Raw genomic sequence first — 24,757 nt, 5'->3', positions numbered from 1 at the left:
TGCGGTTGAAATAATTAGCAGGGAGGTTCCATCAAGAATCAGACACTGAGGGTCCCTGTACTGTACAGTCCTGTGTAGAATGAATTGCAGAGAAGCCAGCTGGTAGGCTTTTGCCCCCTGGTGGTGGTCAAGAGTGCCTGCGAGACAAAATTAAACAAAGATGTATGGTTCACTGATTAAACAATCTGTGGGGCTTTTTTTTTTTTTTCTTTCCCGGAGCTGCGTAGTAAACAGGAAAAGAAAAGACAAAGTTCAGAAATAAGAACTTTGAACCAATGCTTAGAAGACCAAACAGGAAGTTATATGCATAGCTAAGAAATATACATAGCTGAAAGCTGAACGAACTCAGATAAATGAAACAAACGTGGTTTAGAAATCAAAGTATTGGGGCACCTGGGTGGCTCAGTGGGTTAAGCGGCTTGCCTTGGGCTCAGGTCATGCATGATCCCAGGGTCCAAGGTCCCAGCTCACCAGGGAAGTCTGTTTCTGCTCATGTGCTCTCTCACTATCATTCTTTCAAATAAATAAGTAAAATCTTTTTAAAAATAGGAATTGTAAAGTACCCAGATTCACATTAAACTTATTTTTATTAGGAAGTTAATTTATAATTTACAAAGGAAATAGCTTTTCCTGGTATATAACCGTTTGAGGAAGCTTAGATTTGGAAATCTTGATTTATGTTCATTAGTCACCATTAATTGGGAAATTTTGAGTATGTATTATATTTTAAGAACAAAATAAAAGTCTATCCTTCAGGAGCTCAAAGCCTATTAGCAAGGAAAAGTGGTGCTGTGGTTTCAGTCACCTTTGATAGGCCCCCAAGAAGGTTACAAATACAGGAGAAGCCTAAATATGTACAAAATTCTTTCAAAACACAGAGGAAGAGGTCTGGGGAAATGCGCATTTTATAATACTGGCTTTTAGGCTTTGATTGCAGAGCTAGATCACATGTGAGCATTTGAAATCTATGCTCTCTGCCTCATTTATACCTATTCTTCCCTAGGCTCCACCCTGGTTCCTACTTGGTCTTCTGGTGATGTGAGGGAGGAAGTATCTACTTCTAATAGAGAAAAAAATCCTAGAATTCTCTTAGTTTATTAGTTGAACTTGAGAAGAGAGAGAGACCAAGAACAGGATTCCCAAAAGAGGGAACCAGAGACAGAAGTCCTCCTAGTTCTATTTATAGCACCTTTATTCTTCCCACCTGTGATAATGGAGGCCTACTTGTCCTATTGGAATTCCTTTAACCCTTGACTTGTATCATCACTCCTTCGGGGGTGAAATTATAGAGAAACTTTTGAAATTCTTGAGATCAGTTAGTTCTTAAGCTTTGAGAACTTGGTGAAAACTATTAACTCTCCAAAAAGATATACTTGCACATTTCACACACTCACTGAAATCCATTGAGAGGCCTCTGGTTAAGAATCGTGATCTGGTTTGCAACAACGTGGATGGAACTAGAGGGTATTATGCTAAATGGTGTAAGTCAATCAGAGAGACAATTATCGTATAGTCTCACTGATACCTGAAATGTAAGAAACAAAACAGAGACTCATAGGGAAAAAAAAGAAAAAATAAAACAAGACGAAACCAGAGAGGGAGACAAACCGTAAGAGACTCTTAATCATAGGAAACAAACTGAAGGTTGCTGGAGGGGAGAGGGGTGGAGGAATGGGGTAACTTGGTGATGGACTTTAAAGAGGGCATGTGATATAATGAGCACTGGGTATTATATGAGACTGATGAATCACAGGGCTGTACTTCTGAAACCAACAATACATTATACATTACTTAGTTGAATTTAAATTTTAAAAATGTTTAAAAGAATAAAAATGTCAAAAAAAAAAAAGAGAGAGAGGAATCCTGATCTGGGGCTAAAGCAGTGCTTCTCAACTTTTATTCACATCATGACATCCATAGAGGTGATGATATTTGTATAGCACTTTGGGATAAATTAAAGGGGATTTGGAGGCAATTGTATGGGTCTTGGTGAAAAAACATTTTATATAATATAGTGAGAAAAATAAACATTAAGAATGATATTAAATATTGAATTTGTATGAGATTCTGAATAGTCTTCTCAAAATTAAATGAAAAACCTGAGATTGCTTCTATAAACATAACTTTTTTTATGTAGGTTTTAAAAAACATTATTACAATATTACTGACTATTCTCTTTGCTGTACCTTTCAGCTCCATGACTTATTTATTTTATGACTGGGAGTTTCTACCACATAATCCCCTTCACCTATTTGAGCTGAACCCCCACCTCCCTCCCCTCTGGCAACCACCAGTTTGTTCTCTGTATTTATGAATGTATTTCTGCTTTTTGTTTGTTTGTTTTGTTTTTTGGATTCCACATGTAAGTGAAATCATATGGTATTTGTCTTTGACTTATTCCACTTAACATAATACTCTTCACGCCCGTCCATGTTGTTGCAAGTGGCAAGATTTCATTCTTTTTTTACTAATATTCACATATATATATTCATATCTATCTATGTATCTATCTACCACATCTTCTTTATTTATCCATCTATCAATGGATACTTGGGTTGCTAACATATCTTGGTTATTATAAATGCTGCAATAAACATGAGGGTGCATATATCTTTCCAAATTGGTGTTTTCATTTTCTTTAGGTAAATACCTAGTAGGATTACTGGGTCATGTCATGGTCTATTTTTAATTATTTGAGTAATCTCCATACAATTTTCCACATTGGTTGCACCAATTTACATTCCCACCAACAGTGCGCAAGAGTTCCCTTTTCTCCACATCCTCATCAACAACACTTGTTATTTCTTGTCTTGATACTAGCCATTAAGACTGGTGTGAGACAATATTTCATTGTAGTTTTGATTTGTCTTTCCCTGGTGATTATTGATGTTGAGCATCTCTTCATGTATCTGTAGGCCCTCTGTATGTCTCTGGAAAAATGTCTAGTCAGGTCCTCTGCCTACTTTTAATCAGATTATTATTTTTTTTTTTTAGTGTTGAATTGTATTAAGTTCTTTGTATAATTTAGATATTAACCTCTTTTTGGTCATATCATTTGCAAATATCTTCTCCCATTCAGTATATTGCCTTTCTGGTTTGTTGATGGTTTCCTTTGCTGTGCAAAAGCTTTTTATTTTGGTGTAGTCCCAGTAGTTTATTTTTGCTTTTGTTTCCCTTGTTTGAGGAGGCATATCCATAAATATGTTGCTAAGGCCAATGTCCAGGAGATTACTACTTGAGTTTTCTTTTAGGAATTTTATGGTGTCAGGTCTCACATTTCAGTCTTTAATCCATTTTGAGTTTATCTTTGTGCATGATATAAGAAAATGGTCCGGTTTCATTCTTTTACATGTACCTGTCCAGTTTTTCCAGCATTATTTCTTGAAAAGACTCTTCATTGTATGTTCTTGCTTCCTTTGTCAAAGATTAATTGACCATATAATTATGGGTCTATATCTGGGCTATTTTGTTCTGTTGTTCTATGTGTCTATTTTTGCGCCAGTATAACCTGTTTTGGATATTATAACTTGGTAACATATCCTGGAAACTGGGATTGTGATACCACCAGTTTTGCTCTTCTTTCTCAGGATTACTTTGGCTATTCAGGGTCTTTTGTGGTTTCATACAAAATTTAGGATTATTTGTTCAAGTTCTGTGAAAAATGTTATTGGTATTTTGGTAGAGATTACATTGAATCTGTAGATTGCTTTGTGTAGTAGAGACATTTTAATAATATTAATTCTTCAATCCATGAACATGGCATATCTTTCCATTTACTTGTGTTATCTTTAATTTCTTTCACTAATGTCTTATTCATAGTATAGGTCTTTCACCTTCTTGGTTAAATTTATTCCTAGGTATTTTATTCTTTTTGGTGCAATTATAAATGGGAGTGTATTTTTAATTTTCTCTTTCTGCTACTTTGTTATTAGTGTATGGAAATGTAACAGGTTTCTGTATATTAAGTATGTATCCTGCAACTTCACTGAATTCGTTTATTACTTCTAATAGTTTTTTGGTATAGTCTTTATGGTTTTCTATATAAACTATCATGTCATCTGCAAATAGGGAGTTTTACTTCTTCCTTACTGATTTGGATGACTTTTCTTTTTCTTGTCTGATGGCTGTGGCTAGGAATTCCAGTACTATGTTGAATACAAATAGTGAGAATGGACATCCTTGTCTTGTTTGTGATCTTAAATGAAAATCTTTCCATTTTCACCATTACGTATGATATTAGCTGTGGGTTTTTATTTATGGCCTTTATGTTAGTAAGGTATGTTTTCTCTAAACCTACTTTGTTGAGAGTTTTTATCATGAGTGGATTTTGTATTTTATCAAATGCTTTTCTGCATCTATTGAGATGATCATATATTTTTTTTCAAAATTTTATTTATTTATTTGACAGAAAGAGAGAGACTACAAGCAGGGGGAGTGGCAGACAGGGAGAGGGAGAAGCAGGCTCCTTGCAGAGCAGGGGAAGCCCGATATGGGACTCCATCTCAGGACTCTGAAATCATGACCTGAGCCGAAGGCAGTCGCTTAACCAACTGAGCCACCCAGGTGCCCGATCATATGGTTTTTATCCTTCCTCTTGTTAATGTGATATATCACATTCATTGGTTGGTGAATATTGAACCATCCTGGGGTAAATCCCACTTGATTGTGGTGAATGGTCCTTTCAATGTGTTGTTGAATTTGGTTTGCTAATATTTTGTTGAGGATTTTTGCATCTATGTTTATTGGGGATATTGGCCTATAGTTTTCTTTTTTTGCAGTGTCTTTATATGGCTTTGGTATCAGAGTAATTCTGGCCTCATAGAATGAATTTGGAAGTTTTCCTTCCTCTTCTATTTTTGGAATAGTTTGAGTGGAATAGGTATTAACTCTTCTTTAAATGTTTGGTAGAATTTAGCAGTGAAGCCATCCAGTCCTGCGCTTGTTAGGAGTTTTTTGAGGACCTACTCAATTTCATTACTAGTAATCAGTCTGTTCAAATTTTCTATTTCTTCCTGATTCCATTTGGAAGACTGTATGTCTTGAGGAATTTATCTATTTCTTCTAGGTTGTCTAATTTGTTGGCATATAATTTTTCATAGTATTTTTTTTATAATTCTTTGTATTTCTGTCATGTTGGTTATTTCTCCTCTTTCATTTCTGATCTTATTTATTTGAGTCCTCCCTTTTTTTCTTGATGAATCTGGATAAGTTTATCAATTCTGTTTATCTCTTCAAAGAACCAGCCAGTGGTTTCATGATCTTTTGATTGATTTTTTTAAGTTTCTATTTCATTTATTTCCACTCTGGTCTTTATAATTTCCTTTCTTCTACTAACTTTGGGGTTGCTTTGTCATTCTTTTCCTAGTTCAGGTAGGTGTAAGTTTACATTGTTGTTTTGAGATTTTTCTTGTGTCTTGATGTGGACCAGTATCACTATGAACGTCCCTCTTAGAACTGCTTCTGCTGTGTCCCAAAGATTTTGGACCATTTTGCTTCCATTTTCATTTATCTACATGTTTTTGTTGTTGTTCAGTTTTTATTTCATAATCATAAACTTAACTCTGCAAACCAGATAGACTTTGAGGGGAGTAAGAAAAATATGGAACTCATAGAACTGCAGTGAGAGCACAGAGAATATAGGATATTTCAAGCAGATGGGGGTGAAGGGATGCTTTTCTGATCTACAGAAGGAATGGTCTGGTAGTTAAGATAAAACTTAAGTCAAATTGAATAGATTTGTCTATAGTCAGCAATGGTTATCTTCTTGCTGGTTTTGCCATTCCTGGACCCAAAGTGCTCCATGGCTTCCAAGATATTTATGCCCTCTTCACCTTGCCAAAGACCACATGCTTGTCATCCAGTCTCTCAGTCTTAGCAGTACAGATGAAAATCTGGGCACCATTTGTACTGGGTCCAGTATTTGCCACGGACAAGATGCCAGGACCTGTGTGCTTCAGGATGAAATTCTCATGATCAAATTTCTCCACATAGATGGACTTGCCACCAGTGCCATGATAGCCTGTGAAGTCATCACCCTGGCACATAAATCCCAGAATAATCCTGTGAAAACTGGAAACTTTATTACCAAATCCTTTCTCCCCAGTGCTCAGAGCATGAAAGTTCTCCACTGTCTTTGAAAGTTTGACTGCAAACAACTCAAAAGAGGTGTGGCCCAAGGGCTTGCCATTCACGGCAACGTTAAAGAACATGGTGGGGTTGATGACTGGCGGCATGGGGAGCTCCAGGGGGGAGGCATATGCAAGGCTGTCTCCATGTTCTTTTTGATTTCCTCTTTGATTTCTTTGTTGACCATTGGTTGTTTAGTAGTGTGTTGTTTAGCTTCAGTATTTTTGTGTTTTTTCCATTTTTTTCTTATAGTTTATTTCTAGTTTCATACTTTTGTGGTCAGAAAAAGATGTTTGATATGATTTCAGTCTTAAATTTATTGAGACTTGTTTTGTGGACTAACATGTGATCTATCCTGGGGAATATTCCATGTGCACTTGAAAAAAAATGTCTCTTCTGCTATTATGGGATGGAATGTTCTATATATACTCTGTTAATCCATCTGGTCTAATGGGTTATTCAAAGCCACTCCTTTCCTTATTGATTTTTTGGATCTGGATGATATATTTGTTGATGTAAGTGGCATATTTAAATCCCCTACGGTTATTGTACCACTGTCAATTTCTCCCTTTGTATCTGTTAATATTTCCTTTTTTTATGGGTGCATAGATATTTACAATGTTAATCTTGTTGGATTGATCCCTTTATCATTATGTAATGCCCTTTTTCTCTTGTTACAGTCCTTGTTTTAAAGTCTATTTTGTCTTATACAAGTATTGCTTCCTTGGCTTTTTTTTTCCACTTCCATTTACACGGAATATCATTTTTTATCCCTTCACTTACAGTCTGTATGTGTCTTTAAGTCTGAATTGAGTCTCATAGACAGCATATAGATACATTTTGTTTTTTTATCCATTAAGTACCCTGATGTCTTTTGACTGGAGCATTAACATTTAAAGTAATTATTGATAGGTATGTGCTTATTGCAATTTGTTGTTTTGTGGTTGTTTTTGTAGTTCTTTGTTCCTTTCTTTTTCTCTTGTTCTCTTCTCTTCTGGCTTGATGCCCTTCTCGGATTTATTTATTTATTTTTTGTGTGTATCTATTTCAAGTTTTTTATTTGTGGCTACTGTGAGGTTCATATATGACATGTATATATATATATACACACACACATATATATACATATATGCACATATACACACAGGCAGTCTGTATTAAGTTGATGGTCACTTAAGTTCACATGTGTGCTGAAGAACACATTCTAAAGGCACTAAATTTTTACTCCACCTCTGTGTTTTATATATGTGATATTATAGTTTACATTTTAATTCTGTGTATTCCTTGACTAATTTTTATAGATATAATTGATTTTTACTATTCTTGTGTTATAACCTCCTTACTGGCTTTGTAAGTGATTAATCTACTTTAACTACATATTTGGTTTTACCAGTGACATTTTTTCTTAGTTTTCTTCTAGTTATGTTCTTTCCTTTTCATTTAAAGAATTCCCTTGAGGGGCTCCTGGGTGGCTCAATTGGTTAAGTGTCCGACTCATGTTCTTGGTTCAGGTCATGGTCTCTAGGTTATAGGACCAAATCCCACATTGGGCTGCTAGCTGGGTATGGATCCTGGTTGGGATTCTCTCTCTCCCTCTCCCTCTGCCCTTCCCAATTCTCTTGCTCTCTCTAAAAAAAAAAAAAAAAAAAAAAAAAAAAAAAAAAAAAAAGAATTCCTTTTAAACGCAAAACAAACAAAGGAATTCCCTTTAACATATCAAGTCATCATTCAAAATTTAAGAGGTCAAGAGCTTCCCCAAAAAACAAAAGACTAAATCAGTCTTATAAGAAATGTAGAGTTTTATGATTGAAATGACTGCATGAAATTCCTGAACAAGACAATTTAACAGTGATCATTATTGATGAGAATATAATTTTGATGAGACTATAATTCAAGCAACTAGGTGATAAATTTAAAACAATTTTCACAACAATTAAGAACTTACAAGTATAAATTATATTTGGCTGTAATAGCTCTTACTTTTTCTCACTGGCAAATGTAATATGGCAATATCTTATTACATGACTGGATTTAGAATGTCCAAGTGTATTTTCATATCAAGTATATATTACAAAATAATAATGAAGCTCTAATCTGCAGAGTATAACTATGTTGTTACGAAGAAAATTCTGCAGCCAATTTGGATGTAACTAAAAGGACACATCAGCCATGAACAAAGGGAGGAATTCAATATACGTGAAAAGAGAGATTGGGAGCTGAGTCCATAAGAAGTATCCAGCAGGTCTCCATGCCTTTCCTGGCCATACCTTGGGTTGTGAGTCCTGCCCCTTGAGTACCTAGAACATGCAGATTGCTCCAAGGCTCAGTGTTTATGACAAGCAGCAATTCTCCCTGCAACTGGCTTTGGAAAGTGATGCACTGGTAATAGAATACTCCTTGGGGGGCGCCTGGGTGGCTCAGTGGGTTAAAGCCTCTGCCTTAGGCTCAGGTCATGATCTCAGGGTCCTGGGATGGAGCCACGCATCGGGCTCTACTGCTCAGCAGGGAGCCTGCTTCCTCCTCTCTCTCTGCCTGCCTCTCTGCCTAGTTGTGATTTCTCTCTGTCAAATAAATAAAATATTTTTTTAAAAAAAGAATACTCCTTGGCTTTGCTTAGAATACTTGCTTTAATAAAGCACTTGCCTCCTTGGGGGCCATGGGAGACACTAGGGTGGATCATCAGACTCTGACTACTTTGGGCTACTCTCTGAGAATCCTTAGAACAAATTGCTTCTGGCCAGGAGTGAATTACACGGAGGCACCAACCACCCAGTCATTTCAGGCTACTTAGGGCTGAATAGATAACTATCTTGCAGCACATTTGTAACTCATTTACATTTATTACACACTAAATAAAGTGTGTCACTTGAAAGACTATGGTTTATATAGCTAAAATATAAAAATATATTTTCCCCCTATAAAAAATGGGGGGGGAGAAATCATAGTTTCTGTTTTTAATAATCCAATTCTTACATTTGAAATGACTAATTACAAAGTGATATGGCTGTATTAATTAGTACAGATAGCGTATATAATAGCTGGAGTATGGTTGAGTCATATAGTACCTTCACTTGGTTGTAATTTTTAATAAAATTTAACAATCTTTTATTAACTTGAATAGTCAGTGTCCAGATAGGAAATAGAAATCACACCAGTTATTTGAATAGATACTTTAACAAGAACTGTTAATTAGATATAAAGTTAAGTAGATGGCTGCAAAGCTAAAAAGAGACATCTGAGGTATGAGAGTGGGAGCAATTGTTACTGCACCTAGAGCTGGGAAAGAAAAGAAGCAAAGGAAAAAATTTACAAACTTAACGGAGTAACCCCCACAGAGCTGAAACTCAGATCACTGAGAAGACGCTGCTCAGCTGGTATTGGTGTCTTTGAGCTTAGAGGAGGGATTGCATAGGACCCAGACAGGAAGGAACACTGGCTGGTGTTGGTGTCTTTGAGTCAATGAAATGTGCAGAACTGTAGAAAGACTACAAACTGGATTCAGTTGTTGCTATAGAAAGGACATGCTGCTACCAGGATAAAGAAGCATTGCAGAGGTAAAGCATACAGGAACCAAAAGTTCACAAGGAGCAGTCTTTTTTTTTTTTTTTTTTTTTTTTTTTAAGATTTTACTTATTTGACAGAGAGAGAGAGCGAGAGAGGGAACACAAACAGGGGGAGTGGGAGAAGTAGAAATAGGCTTCCCACCTAGCAGGGATTCTGATGTGAGGCTCTATCCTAGGACCCTGAGATCATGATCTGAGCATAAGGCAGATGCTTAACGACTGAGCCACCCAGGTGCCCCAGGAAGCAGTCTTGAGTTGGACAGGAAGAAGCAATTCTCTCATCCTTCTTCAGTCTTGGGGTCTCCCTCTAGTGCCACCAATTAGCAGAGCCTAACAGAACCAGCTGGCAAGGCAAAGAAACGTGGTTTTCAGAGTCCCAGCTCCAGCATCAAAGAAGAATACAAAAGGGTGAGTTTAGAGCTAAGATAATAATGTAGTAACTTGCACTTGACTGATATGGAAATTGATTCCAGAAATGGAGGTTATCTTTCATCCTCTAGTTTGGTATATTTTTTTTTTAAAGATTTTATTTATTTGACAGAGAGTACGCAGAGAGGCGGGCAGAGAGAGAGGAGGAAGCAGGCTCCCCGCTGAGCAGAGAGCAGGATGCGGGGCTCGATCCCAGCACCCTGAGATCACGACCTGAGCCGAAGGCAGAGGCCTAACCCACTGAACCACCCAGGCACCCCCTAGTTTGGTATATTTTATGTTTCATATATTTTATATTAGTTTCATATATTTTATGAAGACAGTTAAAGATCTTGCTACTTCCTACTCTCCAGATCCAATTACTGTAATGTCATTAATGTGCTGGACCAACTCAGTGCTGATTGGAAGGTCATGATGCTCAATATCTCTGTGGACTACATGAGACTACTCCTGTAGAGAGCAGGAGAACTGATGTAGCACTGGGGCAAGACAATGCAGTTATATTTTTGGCCTGCCAAGTAAATTCAAATAGTTGCTGGTGTTCTCTCCCAGCTTGTATGGAGAAATAAGCATTTGTTAGGGCAATAGCTGCATACCAGGTGGCAGGGATTGTTGATTTGCTCCAATAAAGAAATCACCTCTGGAAGGCAGCTGGAGACATCACCTGATTAAATTTATAATACTCTACAGTCATTCTCCAAAATCCATCCAAACAGGCAAATTAAATTGGCATGAGATAGGTTTCATCACTCCCTGCTTCTTTCAAATCTTTATTGGTGTTACTAATCTCTGTAATTGCCCATTCTGCCACCCCAGGAAAACAATAATTTTTGTTTACTCTCCTGGTATATGTGTATGTGGGAGAGGAGAGTTCCCAAGGGCTACAACTTGGCTTGTCATACTATAAGGCTCCTTATTTCAGGATCAGAAAGCCAATATGGAAATTCTGCCAGTTACCATGTATCCATATTAATTATACATCCAGGAACTGATGAAATCACTGTAGGGTGGTTCTATGGATTTACTTTATCTACTGTGACTCAAACTTCAGTTAAGACTCAATTTCTCAGGGGGTGGGACAGTGGGGAATGAGTTAAATATTTGGTGGGGATTAAGAGGGCACTTGTGATGAGTGCGCGGTGATGTATGGAATTATTGAATTACTATATTGTACACTGGAAATTCATATCACACTGAATGCTAGCTAACTGGAATTAAAATAAAAACTTTAAAAAAATAAAGGAAAGGTGCAAGGACTAAGCTCTGGGAGCACTCCAGTATTACCCGAACAATGAAAAAAGAAGAGTAACCAACAAGAGAAACATAAAAAACTAGGGAGGTGGGAGAAAAACTCAGATATTGTTATCCTGGAAGCCAAGTGAAGAAAGTACAGGTTTCCCCCACTATCTGAAAGTACAACATTCCTGTGAGACTGTATGTAAGCTAGAATGATGTAAAGCAAAGATGCTATTACCATTTATATGGAAAATTTTTCTGAGCATTCCTGGATGCAAAAAATCAAATCTCTTAGGCTTTTCTGATTTCTTAGGACACATCTTGCTAACGGATGCACAAAATACATCGAGATGAAGCACAAATGCTCAGACACAATTCAAAGCTACAGTTGATGAAGGCTGAGCTAGTGAATATGGTTCCTGGGGAAGGAGCTTAGGGTATATGCTGCCTCTATAACAGCTTGCTGTGAAACAAATGCTGAATGCTATTTTTACTTTTTGCCTTTTTTTTGTAAAAGCAAAAACCTCTTCAGATTTCTTCCCCCAAGGGAAACCAGATGGTCAATGCATCATCAAGATTAACACTCAGTTATGACCTCAAGACCTACCTCATCAGTACCCCAATTCAATTGTGTTCTGGCTTTTTATCGCTACTGGAAGAAATAGTGCTAATCTTACGGGATCCTGCACCCCAAGTCAGGCCGTGGCCATTACAGCAATAGTTCTTCATGATACCCTCATACTGTGCCATACTTTGCTAGACATCCCAGCAAGCAAAGGGTTCCATGTCCATGCAGGTTTCAGCATGGAGAAAAATCAGTGCGAAGATTCAGGTGTCCTCCAGAAATTCCTGGGTTCTGGCCAGACCATCCTCCTTATCCACTTTGTGGTGCTGTTGTCAACAGCTTTGTCTTTCTAGCATACAAGCCTTCATAGACAAGATACAGACAATTCCAGTTGTTTATAGACCAACTCTAGGGACACCACAGCCAGGTTCTTATATCTCCCCACCCATTCATGACTCCACAGACCCCACCAGACTAAAGTCAGCTACAACACTGGCTATGGAGTATAAGGCTCTAACCTCCACTTCAGCAGGTCCCCTGAACTGTGGAAGACTGGAAATTTCTACCCCTAGACCTGGAGCTAGTAGCAACCTCTACATTCTACACTCATAAGCCCCTAAACTGAGAACTGTAAATAAAGGATCCTAAGCTGTTACATTAAAAAAAAAAAAAGACTAAATTTCTCACCTTCTACCACAAGCCCATACTTAAACTGGTGGACTGTAGTGGCACTTAGAGTTCCCAGGAATTAACATCAGTGTAATACCAGGATATTTTTTCCCCTGGCACATGTCATTTTAGGAGATGGCCACAGGTTGTGTGGGGAAGACTTGGAAGATTTTCAGTATATAGTAATGGCAGTGCTGTAGCATCCTCCTTCAAGGAGATTCAACTTTGCCTTCATTATGGGGCTTAGGCCTAGAAACTGGTGAGAGGTCAAAACTCTCCACAGTGGTGACTAGAGCCATATCTTTGGCCACCATATATGGATTTTTTATCCTATTATATATATGGATGACCATTTCAGTAGGCTGACCATCTATTTTATTCCTAGGCCCACCATAATCATTTAGCCACAAAGATTGCTGAGAGTCAAAAAAAAAAAATCTGATTACCACTCTATTTCTACTTCTTTTTATGGTAAATGTGCCTACTTTGTCTTTGGTGGTTGAACACCAATATTTGGCCTCCACTACTCTGAAATGGGTCATCCACCTGCCTAACCTATAGAAGAAAGCCACTATAGAACTTTTCAAGGATGCAAGTATTCCCATTGTTAATATACTTTTCGATGCTCTAGTAAAGGGATCTCCCCAGAATCCTCTCAGAGGATATACTGGGGAGGGGAGGGAAGGTGCAGGTCAATACGTAATAAATCTGCTCCAACATTCCTATCTCCCTAAGCCTTTGGATTTCTTCTTACATTATGCCAAGAAAGTTCTAGTATCTCAGTTTGAACACATGCCACTGTGGAGTCCAAGTTTCAGTGAATTTACCGAATATATGATTAACATCACTTCCAGCTATAGAAGCTATGACCTGAAGTCCTTAATTTCTGATAAGTGTATCCATATTAACAAATTCTAACTACTCAGCATTATATTCTGTGCTCCTTTCTTTAACTCCCTTATGATATACTCTAACACATATTCGTTGGGTTTATGCCACTATATATGCAAATCGTGAAAATCTTTTGCTATAAAAACTATTTTTCCTGGTCATTCTTTGTAATCGCCCTGCTGGAGCATTTTAGCTCTGATTTTAGTTATGAGTCTCCTAGAAGTAAGAGGTGGTTGTGATGAGTCTTGAGGAAAATGGGCATCTCCTAGTAAGGCAATTGCCCCAGAAATTACTGCAAGGTTTTCAAATTAGTGAAGGCTAGTCTCCAAAATACAGGAGGACAAACTACCTCCATTGGCAAGAGAGACCCAGAGTGACTCAGAAGTTTGAGATATTAGTCTCCTAGTCCCACTGAATGCTGGAAGTTTGGAATGACGTCCTTCTTCCTAAATGAGTGCCCCAATTTTAACATGAGTAACTTGGCTGGGATGTGAATTCAGTTAATACTATAATCCTGCAACCCATAATTCTTGATGCGTTAACCCCTTTATCATTGTATAATGACTTTCTTTGTCTCTTGTTGCAGCTTTTGGCATAAATTTCAAAGTCTGATTTAAGTATAGCTACCTCTGCTCTATTTTTTGTTTCACTTGCATGTACTCTCTTTTTCTATCCCTTCACTTTGAGCCTATGTGCGTCCTTAAAGCTGATATGAGTCTCTTGTTTAGGCAGCATATAGTTGGGTCTTGTTTTTCATCCATCCATCCATCCACTCTATGCATTTTGATGGAGAATTTAATCCATATACATTTGGAGTGATTATCAGTAGGGAAAAATTTAATAATATCATCTTGTTAATGATTTTCTGACTGTTCCATAGTTCCTTTGTTTCTTTCTTCCTCTTTTACTGACTTCTGTTGTGAATTGATGATTTTCCATAGTGGTATGCATTGATGCCATTCTTTCTATCTTTTGTGCATCTACTCTAGGTTTTTGCTTTGTGGTTACCATGAAACATCAATTATAATAATTATTTTAAGTGGATTGCAATTTAATTTCAACTACATACAAAAGCTCTACCTTTTTACCCTCCCATTTTGTTTTTGATGCCAAAATTTCCATCTTTTTATACTGTATATCCATTAGCAAATATTGTTTACAATAACAAAGATGTGAAAGTAACCCAAGTGCCAATCAATAGATGAATGGGTAAAGAAGATGTCACACACACACACACACACACACACACACACACAAACTGAAATATTACTCAGCCATAAAAAAACAATGAGATCTTGTCATTTGTGACAACATAGATGGACCCAGAGGGTATGCTAAATGAGATAAGTCAGAGAAAGACAGATACCATATGATTTTACTTATATGTAGAAACTAAAAACAAAACAAAACAAAACAAATAAACAGAAAGCAAAAACAAACTCACAAATATAGAGAGCAAAAATTCTCTCTCACAGGAGAGAGAATTAAGAGATGGGCAAAATGGGTGAAGGGAGATGGAGACACAGGCTTCATTTCATTCTTTTTTAATTTTCCTTATTTCATCAAACTGTTTATCTGTTTTCTCTTGTAGCATTATGAACATCTTTAAAATAATTATTTTGAATTCTTTGTTAGGTAATTTGTGAATCTCTACTTCTTTGGCGTCTATTACTGGAAGTTTACTATGTTCCTTTAGTGGTGTCATGTTTCCTTGATTCTTTGTGATCCCTGTCACTTTTGTAGGTGTTTGTGCATTTGAAGAAGAGTCAGCTCTTCCAGACCTACGGAATTACTTTGGTAAGGAAAGACCTTCAACTGTAGTTGGGGGCATGCTGGAACATGCTGTGACCCTTGGTCTAGTGTTGCAGGATGCCAAGTGTGAGGGCATGTAGTGCCTGTAGATGGGGAAGGGTGGGGATGACATGGTGTCTCATTGGCTCAGGAAGCTATGATCCATGAAATCAACAACTGCATGATCATTGGTGACAGCTACAGGCAGTACACAATGGCTGCAAGGACTGTTGGATTATTTTTTTTAAGATTTATTTTATTTTATTTTAGAGAGAGAGAGCACGCAAGTGCACGCGAGCAGGGGGAGGGGCAGAGGGAAAGGGAAAGAATCCTAAAGCAGACTCCTTACTGAGCACAGAGCCAGACACGGGCTTGATCCCAGGACACCAAGATAATGACCTGAGCCAAAATCAAGAGTCAGACCCTTAACCAACTGAACCACCATGGCGCCCCAGGACTTTTGGATTCTTTAAGAGAACCACTAGTCTACTGGCTAGGGACCATGTCAGACAGTGATAGTGGCCATAGCCAGACAGTGTGCACGCAGTTGGCTATGGGGCCAGTTGAGGAGGCTGGATGCAGGCACCAGTTGCTAACAGATGTGTACTGGTGAAGTCTAGGGCCTTCAGCAGGGGCTGGGGACAACTGCAGGCAAACAGGCAGCTGCAGTGTCTCTGGCTGTCACTGTGTACATGTGTGACTATAGGGACTAGCTGTAGGCACATGTTTGGCAGGGGAGGCCAGTGATGGGAGTTGGGGCTGGTGTCTTGCAGGTGTACAACTGTAAGGTTAACTGCAAGTGAGTGGAGCTGTGCAGACCAATGACAGGGGTTAGGGTTCAATCCAGATCCACCAATAGCTTTATAGACCTTGGCTGTTGGCATGTACCTGTGGGGCTGCAGGAGTTTGCTGTGGCATATGCATAGTGGTAGAGGCTGATAATGGGAGTCAAGCCAGCAGCGTGCAGGTAAATAGCTGTAGGAATCTCCTGCCATTCTCAGCAGTCATCTCTCTCTTACCCTGGCTTTTCTTTCCTAGCCTTACCTTTAAGTATTCATCAGCAAGGGTTTATCTTTATCTTTTTTTTTCTTCTCCTAGAAGATATTCTTATTGGGTGAGCTCCACTAACATCCTGCTGCAAATGCATCTTTCTGTCAGTACCCAGAGGTTTAAGAATCATGAAATCTAGCTAAATGACATTTCTGATCTTCTATTAGTCTGACAAATCAGAATCGTGTATGATTTCTCTCTTACACTGGGAAACCCCTTCCTCAAGGATAACTGGCTACCCTGTCATACATGACTAACAGTCTTGCCAATCAAGATGCCAAATACTGCAATTCACCAATTTATAAATCTATTGGGAATGCATATAAAGGTCTCTTAATAGATTCACAAAAATTCTGTCTCATAGCTGATAATCTAAGTAGAATGACTCTAGAATCTCATGGGTGGGAGAGTGAGGTGTGCAGAATGCTATGCACTTTGAGTAATTAAAATGCAAGTTAGTACTGTTCAGACTGGACAGTGCTTCTGTCATTTTCCAAAGGACTTGATTCTGCACAACTTCCTACCAATGCACCATAATATATTTCAGTGTCATTAAGATTCTTACTGGAAATGTCTATCAGACTACTGAATAGGTATATTAAACGTGTTAACACCTCCAAATGCAAACTCTTATCATTCCTCCAACCTGTTTGTTCTCTCTTTTCCTTATTTCATTAAATGGCATCATCATCCATTCAGCCTTATAAATATGAAAAAAAAAAAAAAACTCACTCCATGAACCTCAGCTATTTCTCTTTCACTCTTTAGATCCAATTTTGCCCCCAATCCTGATCATCATATCTGCTTTACTTTAGGTTCCCACAGAATAGACCCTGATCCAAGGAGTTGAGTGCAAGTTCATCTGGGAGGTGGTTCCAGGAAACAATGGTAATGGAGTAGGGAAGTAATACAGAAAAATGAAGGATGCCTGTATTATTGGGCAGGTTGCAGTGTAGGCAATTGAGGCTCTATCCCATTGGGGAGGTCTGGGAGACAGAAGTGTTCCACCTATGGGACTCTATGCAACTTCCTATCCATTACTGACTGAGGGCTTCTCCTGTAAGATACCAACTCCCAAGCCCTTCTTGCTTTTCTCCACATTTGGACTGGCAGGAAATGCTCAGAATTCCAGGCACTTGCGGTCAGAAACCATGCACATATACTGAAAAGTGAAGCTGAAGGGGTATGGTTAGGGTATTGGCAATGTCTGGCAGAACCTAGACTAGAGTGAGGGCCATTTACTGCAGATGCAACATTTCAGGTACAAAATTTACCTTCATGCTCTCTTCCCCCGGTGTTTCATAGTTCTAGTCTTTGCTGGCGGAGGTAACTTTTTAAAGACACCAACTTGATCACATCTATACTGTGCTTGAAAAGCACAGAGTAAAGTCCAAACTCCTTGATTCAGCATGATTAGCCTTTACAGATTGAAAAGTGACCTTTTCAGCCGCATCTCCTGCCATTTTCTTTTATATAAGTATGCTCTTCTTGATCAGTGTTTCACTTTTTGAACTTGCATACCCTAGTGTGTATTGCTCCTTCTGCCTCAAATACTCTTCCCCCTCCTTTACACAAAAATGTCTTATTAGCCTGTTAAGATCCAGTTTAGAAATCTGTCTTTCTGTGAACTTCCCTGACCTCCCTGGGAAAAGTAATTGCTTACCCCTCTGTGTTCCTTAGCATCTTACATGCATGTCTCCGTTGGCACTTTGCAGATTAAATTGCCTCTGTTTATCCCTTTTTCCATCACTAAACTAGGAACTCTTCAAAGGAAGTTTTCTTGTCTCCCCAAGCACAGGTCTTACTCATCTTTTAAACCCTGATGTCTGCCTGCATAGAGAAGGCCCCCAATAAAGGTTTATTGCATTGGATTTATCTGGGTGCATCCAAACAAAATGGATTTTAAGAGAAATGGAAGGGAGCTTCTTAGCAGTTTCAAGAGATGGACACCATAAGCAAAGAAAGCAGCCTGTGAGCATGTACAATTGGGACCTACCAAAGAAATCTATTTTATATTATTTATTATTCATGAATTGCTTCAAAAAGGCTTTAAGGCAGCTATTCTAACGTGTTGGAATCTGTTGTCTCCAAAGGCAGTAATTTTGGTTTATTCAACTAGAACATGTGCTGTGTTGATAAAAAGAAATGCAAAGACTCTAGCACAGTATAAAGATACCATTTCAAATTAAATAATCCCTAGACTGTAACTGCCCTAGAGGTAGAGGCCATGGATATAAAATTTACTTTTTGCATAGCACTTAGCCTAAATATACACAAATTCTCAAATGATTTTTGGCACAGCAGTGATTTTGATAATTTGTGGCTGAATCTATAGTCATTTTCAGTGAAGTAAAGATCTGATAATTATCCACTTTAACTCCTTACTATGAATAAATAGGATAAAACCACATTCCTCTCAGAACTCCTCATTCAAAAAAGAAGTGCTCTGTAGTGAGAATTGGGTAGCCATCAAAGTTTCATTCCACCTCACCTGAATTGTTATTTCAAAAATTAATGAGGATGATAATGTTTTAAAAAATTCACTTGTATTACTGTTGCTGGTGTGTGTGTGTGTGTGTGTGTGTGTGTCTTTTTTAAATGATAATGGTTGTGATTATTAATGTTGAGTTTTCCTGTCTCCCTGGGCACTAGCCTAGCACTAATCTAGTTTTGGCCAGTAACAACAGCAGTAACAGTAGCAGAGTTTGAAAAGTTTAGCAGTTGAGAACTTACTATTCAATAGAATGGTGGGATGCATTGGGGGTTGGGGGTGATTTCGGTCTTCTCTAGTGCTTTTTGTTGTTTATTACTATTTTCTTTCTTTCTTTTTTGTTATCAATATTGGTCTGGTAATACTTCTCCCTACCTTTTGATGACAACTTTCAGTGGCCCAGATGAGTGAGTCAGCATCTCAAGAGGAACACAAACCTGCTCAGGTACGTGGCAAACATAGATTTCTAACCACTTAACTATGAGAGGATTTGAGAGTCAATGTTCTTGAGAAAATTGAGATGCAATATCATATTTTATCATTTAATTATTTCTCTTTTTAGTTGAAGTATTCTGTATCAGGTTGTGACAAAAGTGCTGGAAAAAGGGGGGTCAGGAGTGCCAGGGTGGCTCACTTTATTAGGCATCTGAACTCTTGATCTCAGGTCAGTCTAGATCTCAGGGTCATGAGTTCAAGCCCCTGGTTGGACTCCATGCTGGGCATGTAGTCTACTTAAGAAAAAGAGGTGTGAGAGGGGTCAAATAATAGTTGGGTCACAGTAATCTGCTTCTAGTTTTGGCATTTATAACAAGTCTGTTTGAATTTGTTAATACAGCTACTTTGTATGGTTTTATTTGGTATGATACTTGCCCATTACATAATTTTTTTTTACATAAAAATCTTGGTATATTAGAGTATAAGGTGTTAGTTTTATCTTTAGCTTCTTTTGGATACCACTTACTGGCACTGTTTCCATTTCAGGAAAATGGAAAAGAAGACAAAGAAGGGATAGAGGAAGCAACTGAAGTAAAAGAGCCTACTGAGGTAGAGTTTTCATGAATAATCAGGTGTTAATGCTGGAGAGTAAACTGGACAAATTAATTTTCTTATGAAGAAGCAAAAGAAAAGATGTGGGTATTCAAAAAGATAAAATGGCAAATGGAAAAGAACAAATTCATGTTAATCATTAAGGTGACTCATTTGAGGAGCACCTGGGTGGCTCAGTGGGTTAAGCCTCTGCCTTCAGCTCAGGTCATGATCTCAGGGTCCTGGGATCAAGCCCCACATCGGGCTCTCTGCTCAGTGGGGAGCCTGCTTCCCTCTCTCTCTCTCTGCCTGCCTCTCTTCCTGCTTGTGATCTCTGTCTGTCAAATAAATAAATAAAATCCTAAAAAAAAAAAAAAAAGATGACTCATTTGAGTCAGTTGCAGGAAGCTTCCATGGACAGGTAAATTATTTGTGAAAAGCTATTATAAATTATAGGTAAATAAAGGGTGCTTTCTAAAACAGAACTTTTATCCTGAGTACAATAACCACCCGCTTTTAGGGTAACTTCACTATTTGTTCTGAAACTGTAATTCCCATGTTAATATTTTAAGTAACTTTGTGTTTATTTGAATACAAGACTTCAATGAGGAAGAACATTCTAGAGAAAAAGAGAGGCAATTAAAAATATGATTCACCATTAAGTTCACTAATACGAGTCTTAAGAATATTCTATTATCATTCTTTTAAAACTATGTCAGCGTGAAAACAAAACAAACAAAACTACATCAGCATGAGCACAAAAAAGCTATTTTGCCACCATTTATCCATAAAACTAAGCTTTAATTTCTTCAGTTAAGATAAAATCTTTTTCTTTCCCCCACAACCATAGAAAGTGATTCTAATAGTAAAACAGTAGCATTTTCAAAAGTCTAATTTCACTGTATGGTGGTCTCAAATTAGTTTTTAGAAAGTATGGTGGAGCTTACACAATACTTTGAGGATTAATGTACATCTGGAATAATATTCTTAGCATATCACTTTGTTAGCCACAGGAAGTTGGGATGACATGTTGAGCCAATGCATTTTATCTTGTTGCAGTAAGACTGTGATTACTCCTTTGCTTCTAATACACAGCATTAAATTCTAGAAAAATGAACCAGGTATGTTTGGTAATTCCTACAAGGCATTTATCTGCATTCTTTAAGTGGGAGAGTTGATCCAACTTTGAGGAAAAGTAACTCATTTTTTGAAATCGATGATCGTTTTCTCCTTTCAGAGTTCACAGAGTGAACCAGGCAGCTCTGCTTTAGACACCAAGAGCAATGCGGCAGAAGCAGCGGCAGAAGAAAAATCCCAAGGTAGAGAACCAGCCTTTCCGCAACACAATGGAATTTAATACAATTATATTTTCATCAGGGATACATTTCTTAAGATTTTGCCTTTAAAAAAATATCATCTCAGGGGTATTTTAAATGCAATTTGGGAAATAGTTAAAAAATGTGTTCCTTTCACCATCTATTAATACCTCTGAGGCCACTTTATTCATCTCATGCTTAAAGAGAAAATTTAGCTGAGAGCTGACTGACACATACTCATTAATGCAGTTGTAAAATGAAGAACACAAGTGATTTCATGGGTTTATTGTCTTTTTCGTTCTCCTTTTTACCTCTCTACTTGGCCACACATTTATTCTGACTTCTAGCCCCACCCTTAACCCAAATCCCACATCATTATGCACACTGGAGATTTATAGGATCAAAGACAAAAACCAAGTGAGAAAGACATTCATCCATTTCACTATAGTTCTTCTAACTTCAGATACTTAGTGAAATCCTGTGCAATAAAAATTCTTGACACAGTATGAAATTTAACTATTTTAATTAATTGAAATTTGCTTCTGTTTGGTTTAAAGCATTAAGTGTGTAGGATTGCTAGGCTTTGAAAGATTGAATTACAATAATAATTATTAAATAATAGTTATTAAAGCATTTTCTAAACTATAAATTGCTATATAGATGCTACTTGAAACTTTTAGGTGCTTATTTTTCTCCAAAGGGTTTTCTGTCTCTTAAACCAATTAAAAACAATTATTTACTATTTTTCTTATTCACATGTATTATAATATGTACATGTTAAGAACCAAACTTTCCAACATTTATTCTGTTTTTATTGTAAACTTGTAATATTTTCATTGCTTGTATTATACTAACTTGTAAAAAGTTTCTCAGAAAGTCCCTCTCCACCTGCCTCTCCTCCCAGCCCCAGTTTCTTGATTTTATTTTTTCCTTCTCCCACCCTCCACCACGATTACCACTGCTTATACTTTACCTTAATCATTTCAGCCAGGTTTTTTTTTAAAGTTTATTTATTTATTTATAATTTATTCATTTTAATTTATTTATATTTCATTTATATATTTATTTTAATTTATTGATTATTAATTACTACATTAATTACATATTGGTAATTGTTTTAAAATTTATTTATTTATTTAATCTCTAATATGCAAGGTGGGGCTTGAACTTATGACCCTGAGATCAAGAGTTGCATGGTCTTCTGACTGAGCCAGCCAGGTGCCCTTCAGCAAGGTTTCTAAACAAACTCTTTAATTTTAAACATGTCAAACAGAATTGTTATAAATTTAACTAGGTTTTCACTTTAATCAGGTTGTGACAAAATTTACACATGCAAAACTTCACACATGTAATTGACTGCCTCTCCAGAAAACTTATCAATCAAGAATTTGTGCTATTTCCTGTTTTGAACTTTCAATTTCTGTTGTTGCTTTTCAATGTATGGTAGAGGGAAGTGTATTTTGTTTAAGTCTATTCATTCCAGTATATGATATATACTGAAAACATTGCAGTTGCTTATTGCAATATCACTTGCAATGCAATGTACTTACTTATTCAGTGACCAGTCACTATTAAGCCTAGTATTTTATTTTATTTTATTTTTTATATTTTTATTTGTTAGAGAGAGAGAGAGAGAGCGAGCACAGGCAGACACAGTGGTAGGCAGAGGCAGAGGGAGAAGCAAGCTCCCTGCTGAGCAAGGAGCCCGATGTGGGACTCGATTCCAGGACGCTGGGATCATGACCTGAGCCCAAGGCAGCCGCTTAACCAACTGAGCCACCCAGGCGTCCCAAGCCTAGTATTTTAAATCTCTCATTATAAGTGTGTCTGTGTGTGTCTGTGTGTGCGTGTGTGTAAGAAGTGGGAGTAGGTGGCACCTGAGTGTCTCAGTTGGTTAAGCGTCTGCCTTCCGCTCAGGTCATGGTCCCAGGGCGGTGAGATCGAGCCCCATATCGGGCTCTTTGCTCAGCAGGGAGCCCGCTTCTCTCCCTCTGCCGCTCTGCCTACTTGTGGTCTTTCTCTGTCAAATAAATAAATAAATCTTAAAAAAAATAGAGAAGTAAGAAATAGAACAAATAATCCTAAAATTTATATGGAACCAGAAAAGACCTCGAATAGCCAAAGGAATATTGAAAAAGAAAGCCAAAGTCGGTGGTATCACAATTCCAGACTTCAAGCTCTATTACAAAGCTGTCATCATCAAGACAGTATGGTACTGGCACAAAAACAGACATATAGACCAATGGAACAGAATAGAGAGCCCAGAAAGAGACCCTCAACTCTATGGTCAACTAATCTTCGACAAAGCAGGAAAGAATATCCAATGGAAAAAAGACAGCCTCTTCAACAAATGGTGCTGGGAAAATTGGACAGCCACATGCAGAAAAATGAAATTGGACTATTTCCTTACACCACACACGAAAATAGACTCAAAGTGGATGAAGGACCTCAATGTGCGAAAGGAATCTATCAAAATCCTTGAGGACAATGCAGGCAGCAACCTCTTTGACCTCCACCGCAGCAACTTCTTCCTAGGAACATCGCCAAAGGCAACAGAAGCAAGGGCAAAAATGAACTATTGGGATTTCATCAAGATCAAAAGCTTTTGCACAGCAAAGGAAACAGTAAACAAAACCAAAAGACAACTGACAGAATGGGAGAAGATATTTGCAAACGACATATCAGATAAAGGGCTCGTATCCAAAATCTATAAAGAGCTTATCAAACTCAATACCCAAAGAACAAATAATCCAGTCAAGAAATGGGCAGAGGACATGAACAGACATTTCTGCAAGGAAGACATCCAGATGGCCAACAGACACATGAAAAAATGCTCCACATCACTCGGCATCAGGGAAATACAAATCAAAACCACAATGAGATACCACCTCACACCAGTCAGAATGGCTAAAATTAACAAGTCAAGAAATGACAGATGCTGGCGAGGATGCGGAGAGAGGGGAACCCTCCTACACTGTTGGTGGGAATGCAAGCTGGTGCAACCACTCTGGAAAACAGTGTGGAGGTTCCTCAAAAAACTGAAAATAGAGCTACCCTACGACCCAGCAATTGCACTCCTGGGTATATATCCTAAAGATACAAACGTGGTGCTCCGAAGGGGCACGTGCACCCGAATGTTTATAGCAGCAATGTCCACAATAGCCAAACTGTGGAAAGCGCCTAGATGTCCATCAACAGATGAATGGATAAAGAAGATGTGGTATATATACACAATGGAATACTATGCAGCCATCAAAAGACATGAAATCTTGCCATTTGCGACGACGTGGATGGAACTAGAGGGTATCATGCTTAGCGAAATAAGTCAATCGGAGAAAGACAACTATCATATGATCTCTTTGATATGAGGAAGTGGAGATGCAAGGTGGGGGGGTTTGGGGGGAGGTAGGAAAAGAAAAAATGAAAAGATGGGATTGGGAGGGAGACAAACCATAAAAGACTCAATCTCAAGAAACAGACTGAGGGTTGCGGGGGGGAAGGGGGATGGGAGAGGGTGGTGGGGAAATGGACATTGGGGAGGGTATGTGCTATGATGAGTGCTGTGAAATGTGTAAACCAGACGATTCACAGACCTGTACCCCTG

At 37.9% G+C, this 24,757-nt stretch overlaps 1 protein-coding gene and 1 pseudogene across 2 annotated transcripts in view; one reads left to right on the top strand and one right to left on the bottom strand.

Annotated features, from left to right (window-relative positions):
* The window catches only part of EFCAB5 (EF-hand calcium binding domain 5), a gene marked incomplete at its 3' end in the record, with an annotated part of 154,977 nt that overhangs the window by 1,728 nt on the left and 128,492 nt on the right, over positions 1 to 24,757 (top strand). Inside the window, 3 exon segments of the mRNA XM_080827363.1 lie at positions 19,174 to 19,256; positions 19,793 to 19,855; positions 21,075 to 21,156. Coding sequence (XP_080683489.1) covers positions 19,215 to 19,256; positions 19,793 to 19,855; positions 21,075 to 21,156 — 187 coding nt within the window. The 5' untranslated portion in view covers positions 19,174 to 19,214.
* On the bottom strand, positions 5,722 to 6,233 carry LOC308357149 (peptidyl-prolyl cis-trans isomerase A-like; annotated as a pseudogene). The gene has a single exon. The product of its transcript is annotated as a peptidyl-prolyl cis-trans isomerase A-like (transcript).

Source organism: Martes martes, assembly GCF_963455335.1.
Source record: "Martes martes genome assembly, chromosome: 16".
Classification (NCBI taxonomy): Eukaryota; Metazoa; Chordata; class Mammalia; order Carnivora; family Mustelidae; genus Martes; species Martes martes.
Note: the sequence above shows the minus strand (reverse complement) of the source record. Positions and strands in the feature narration are given on the sequence as shown.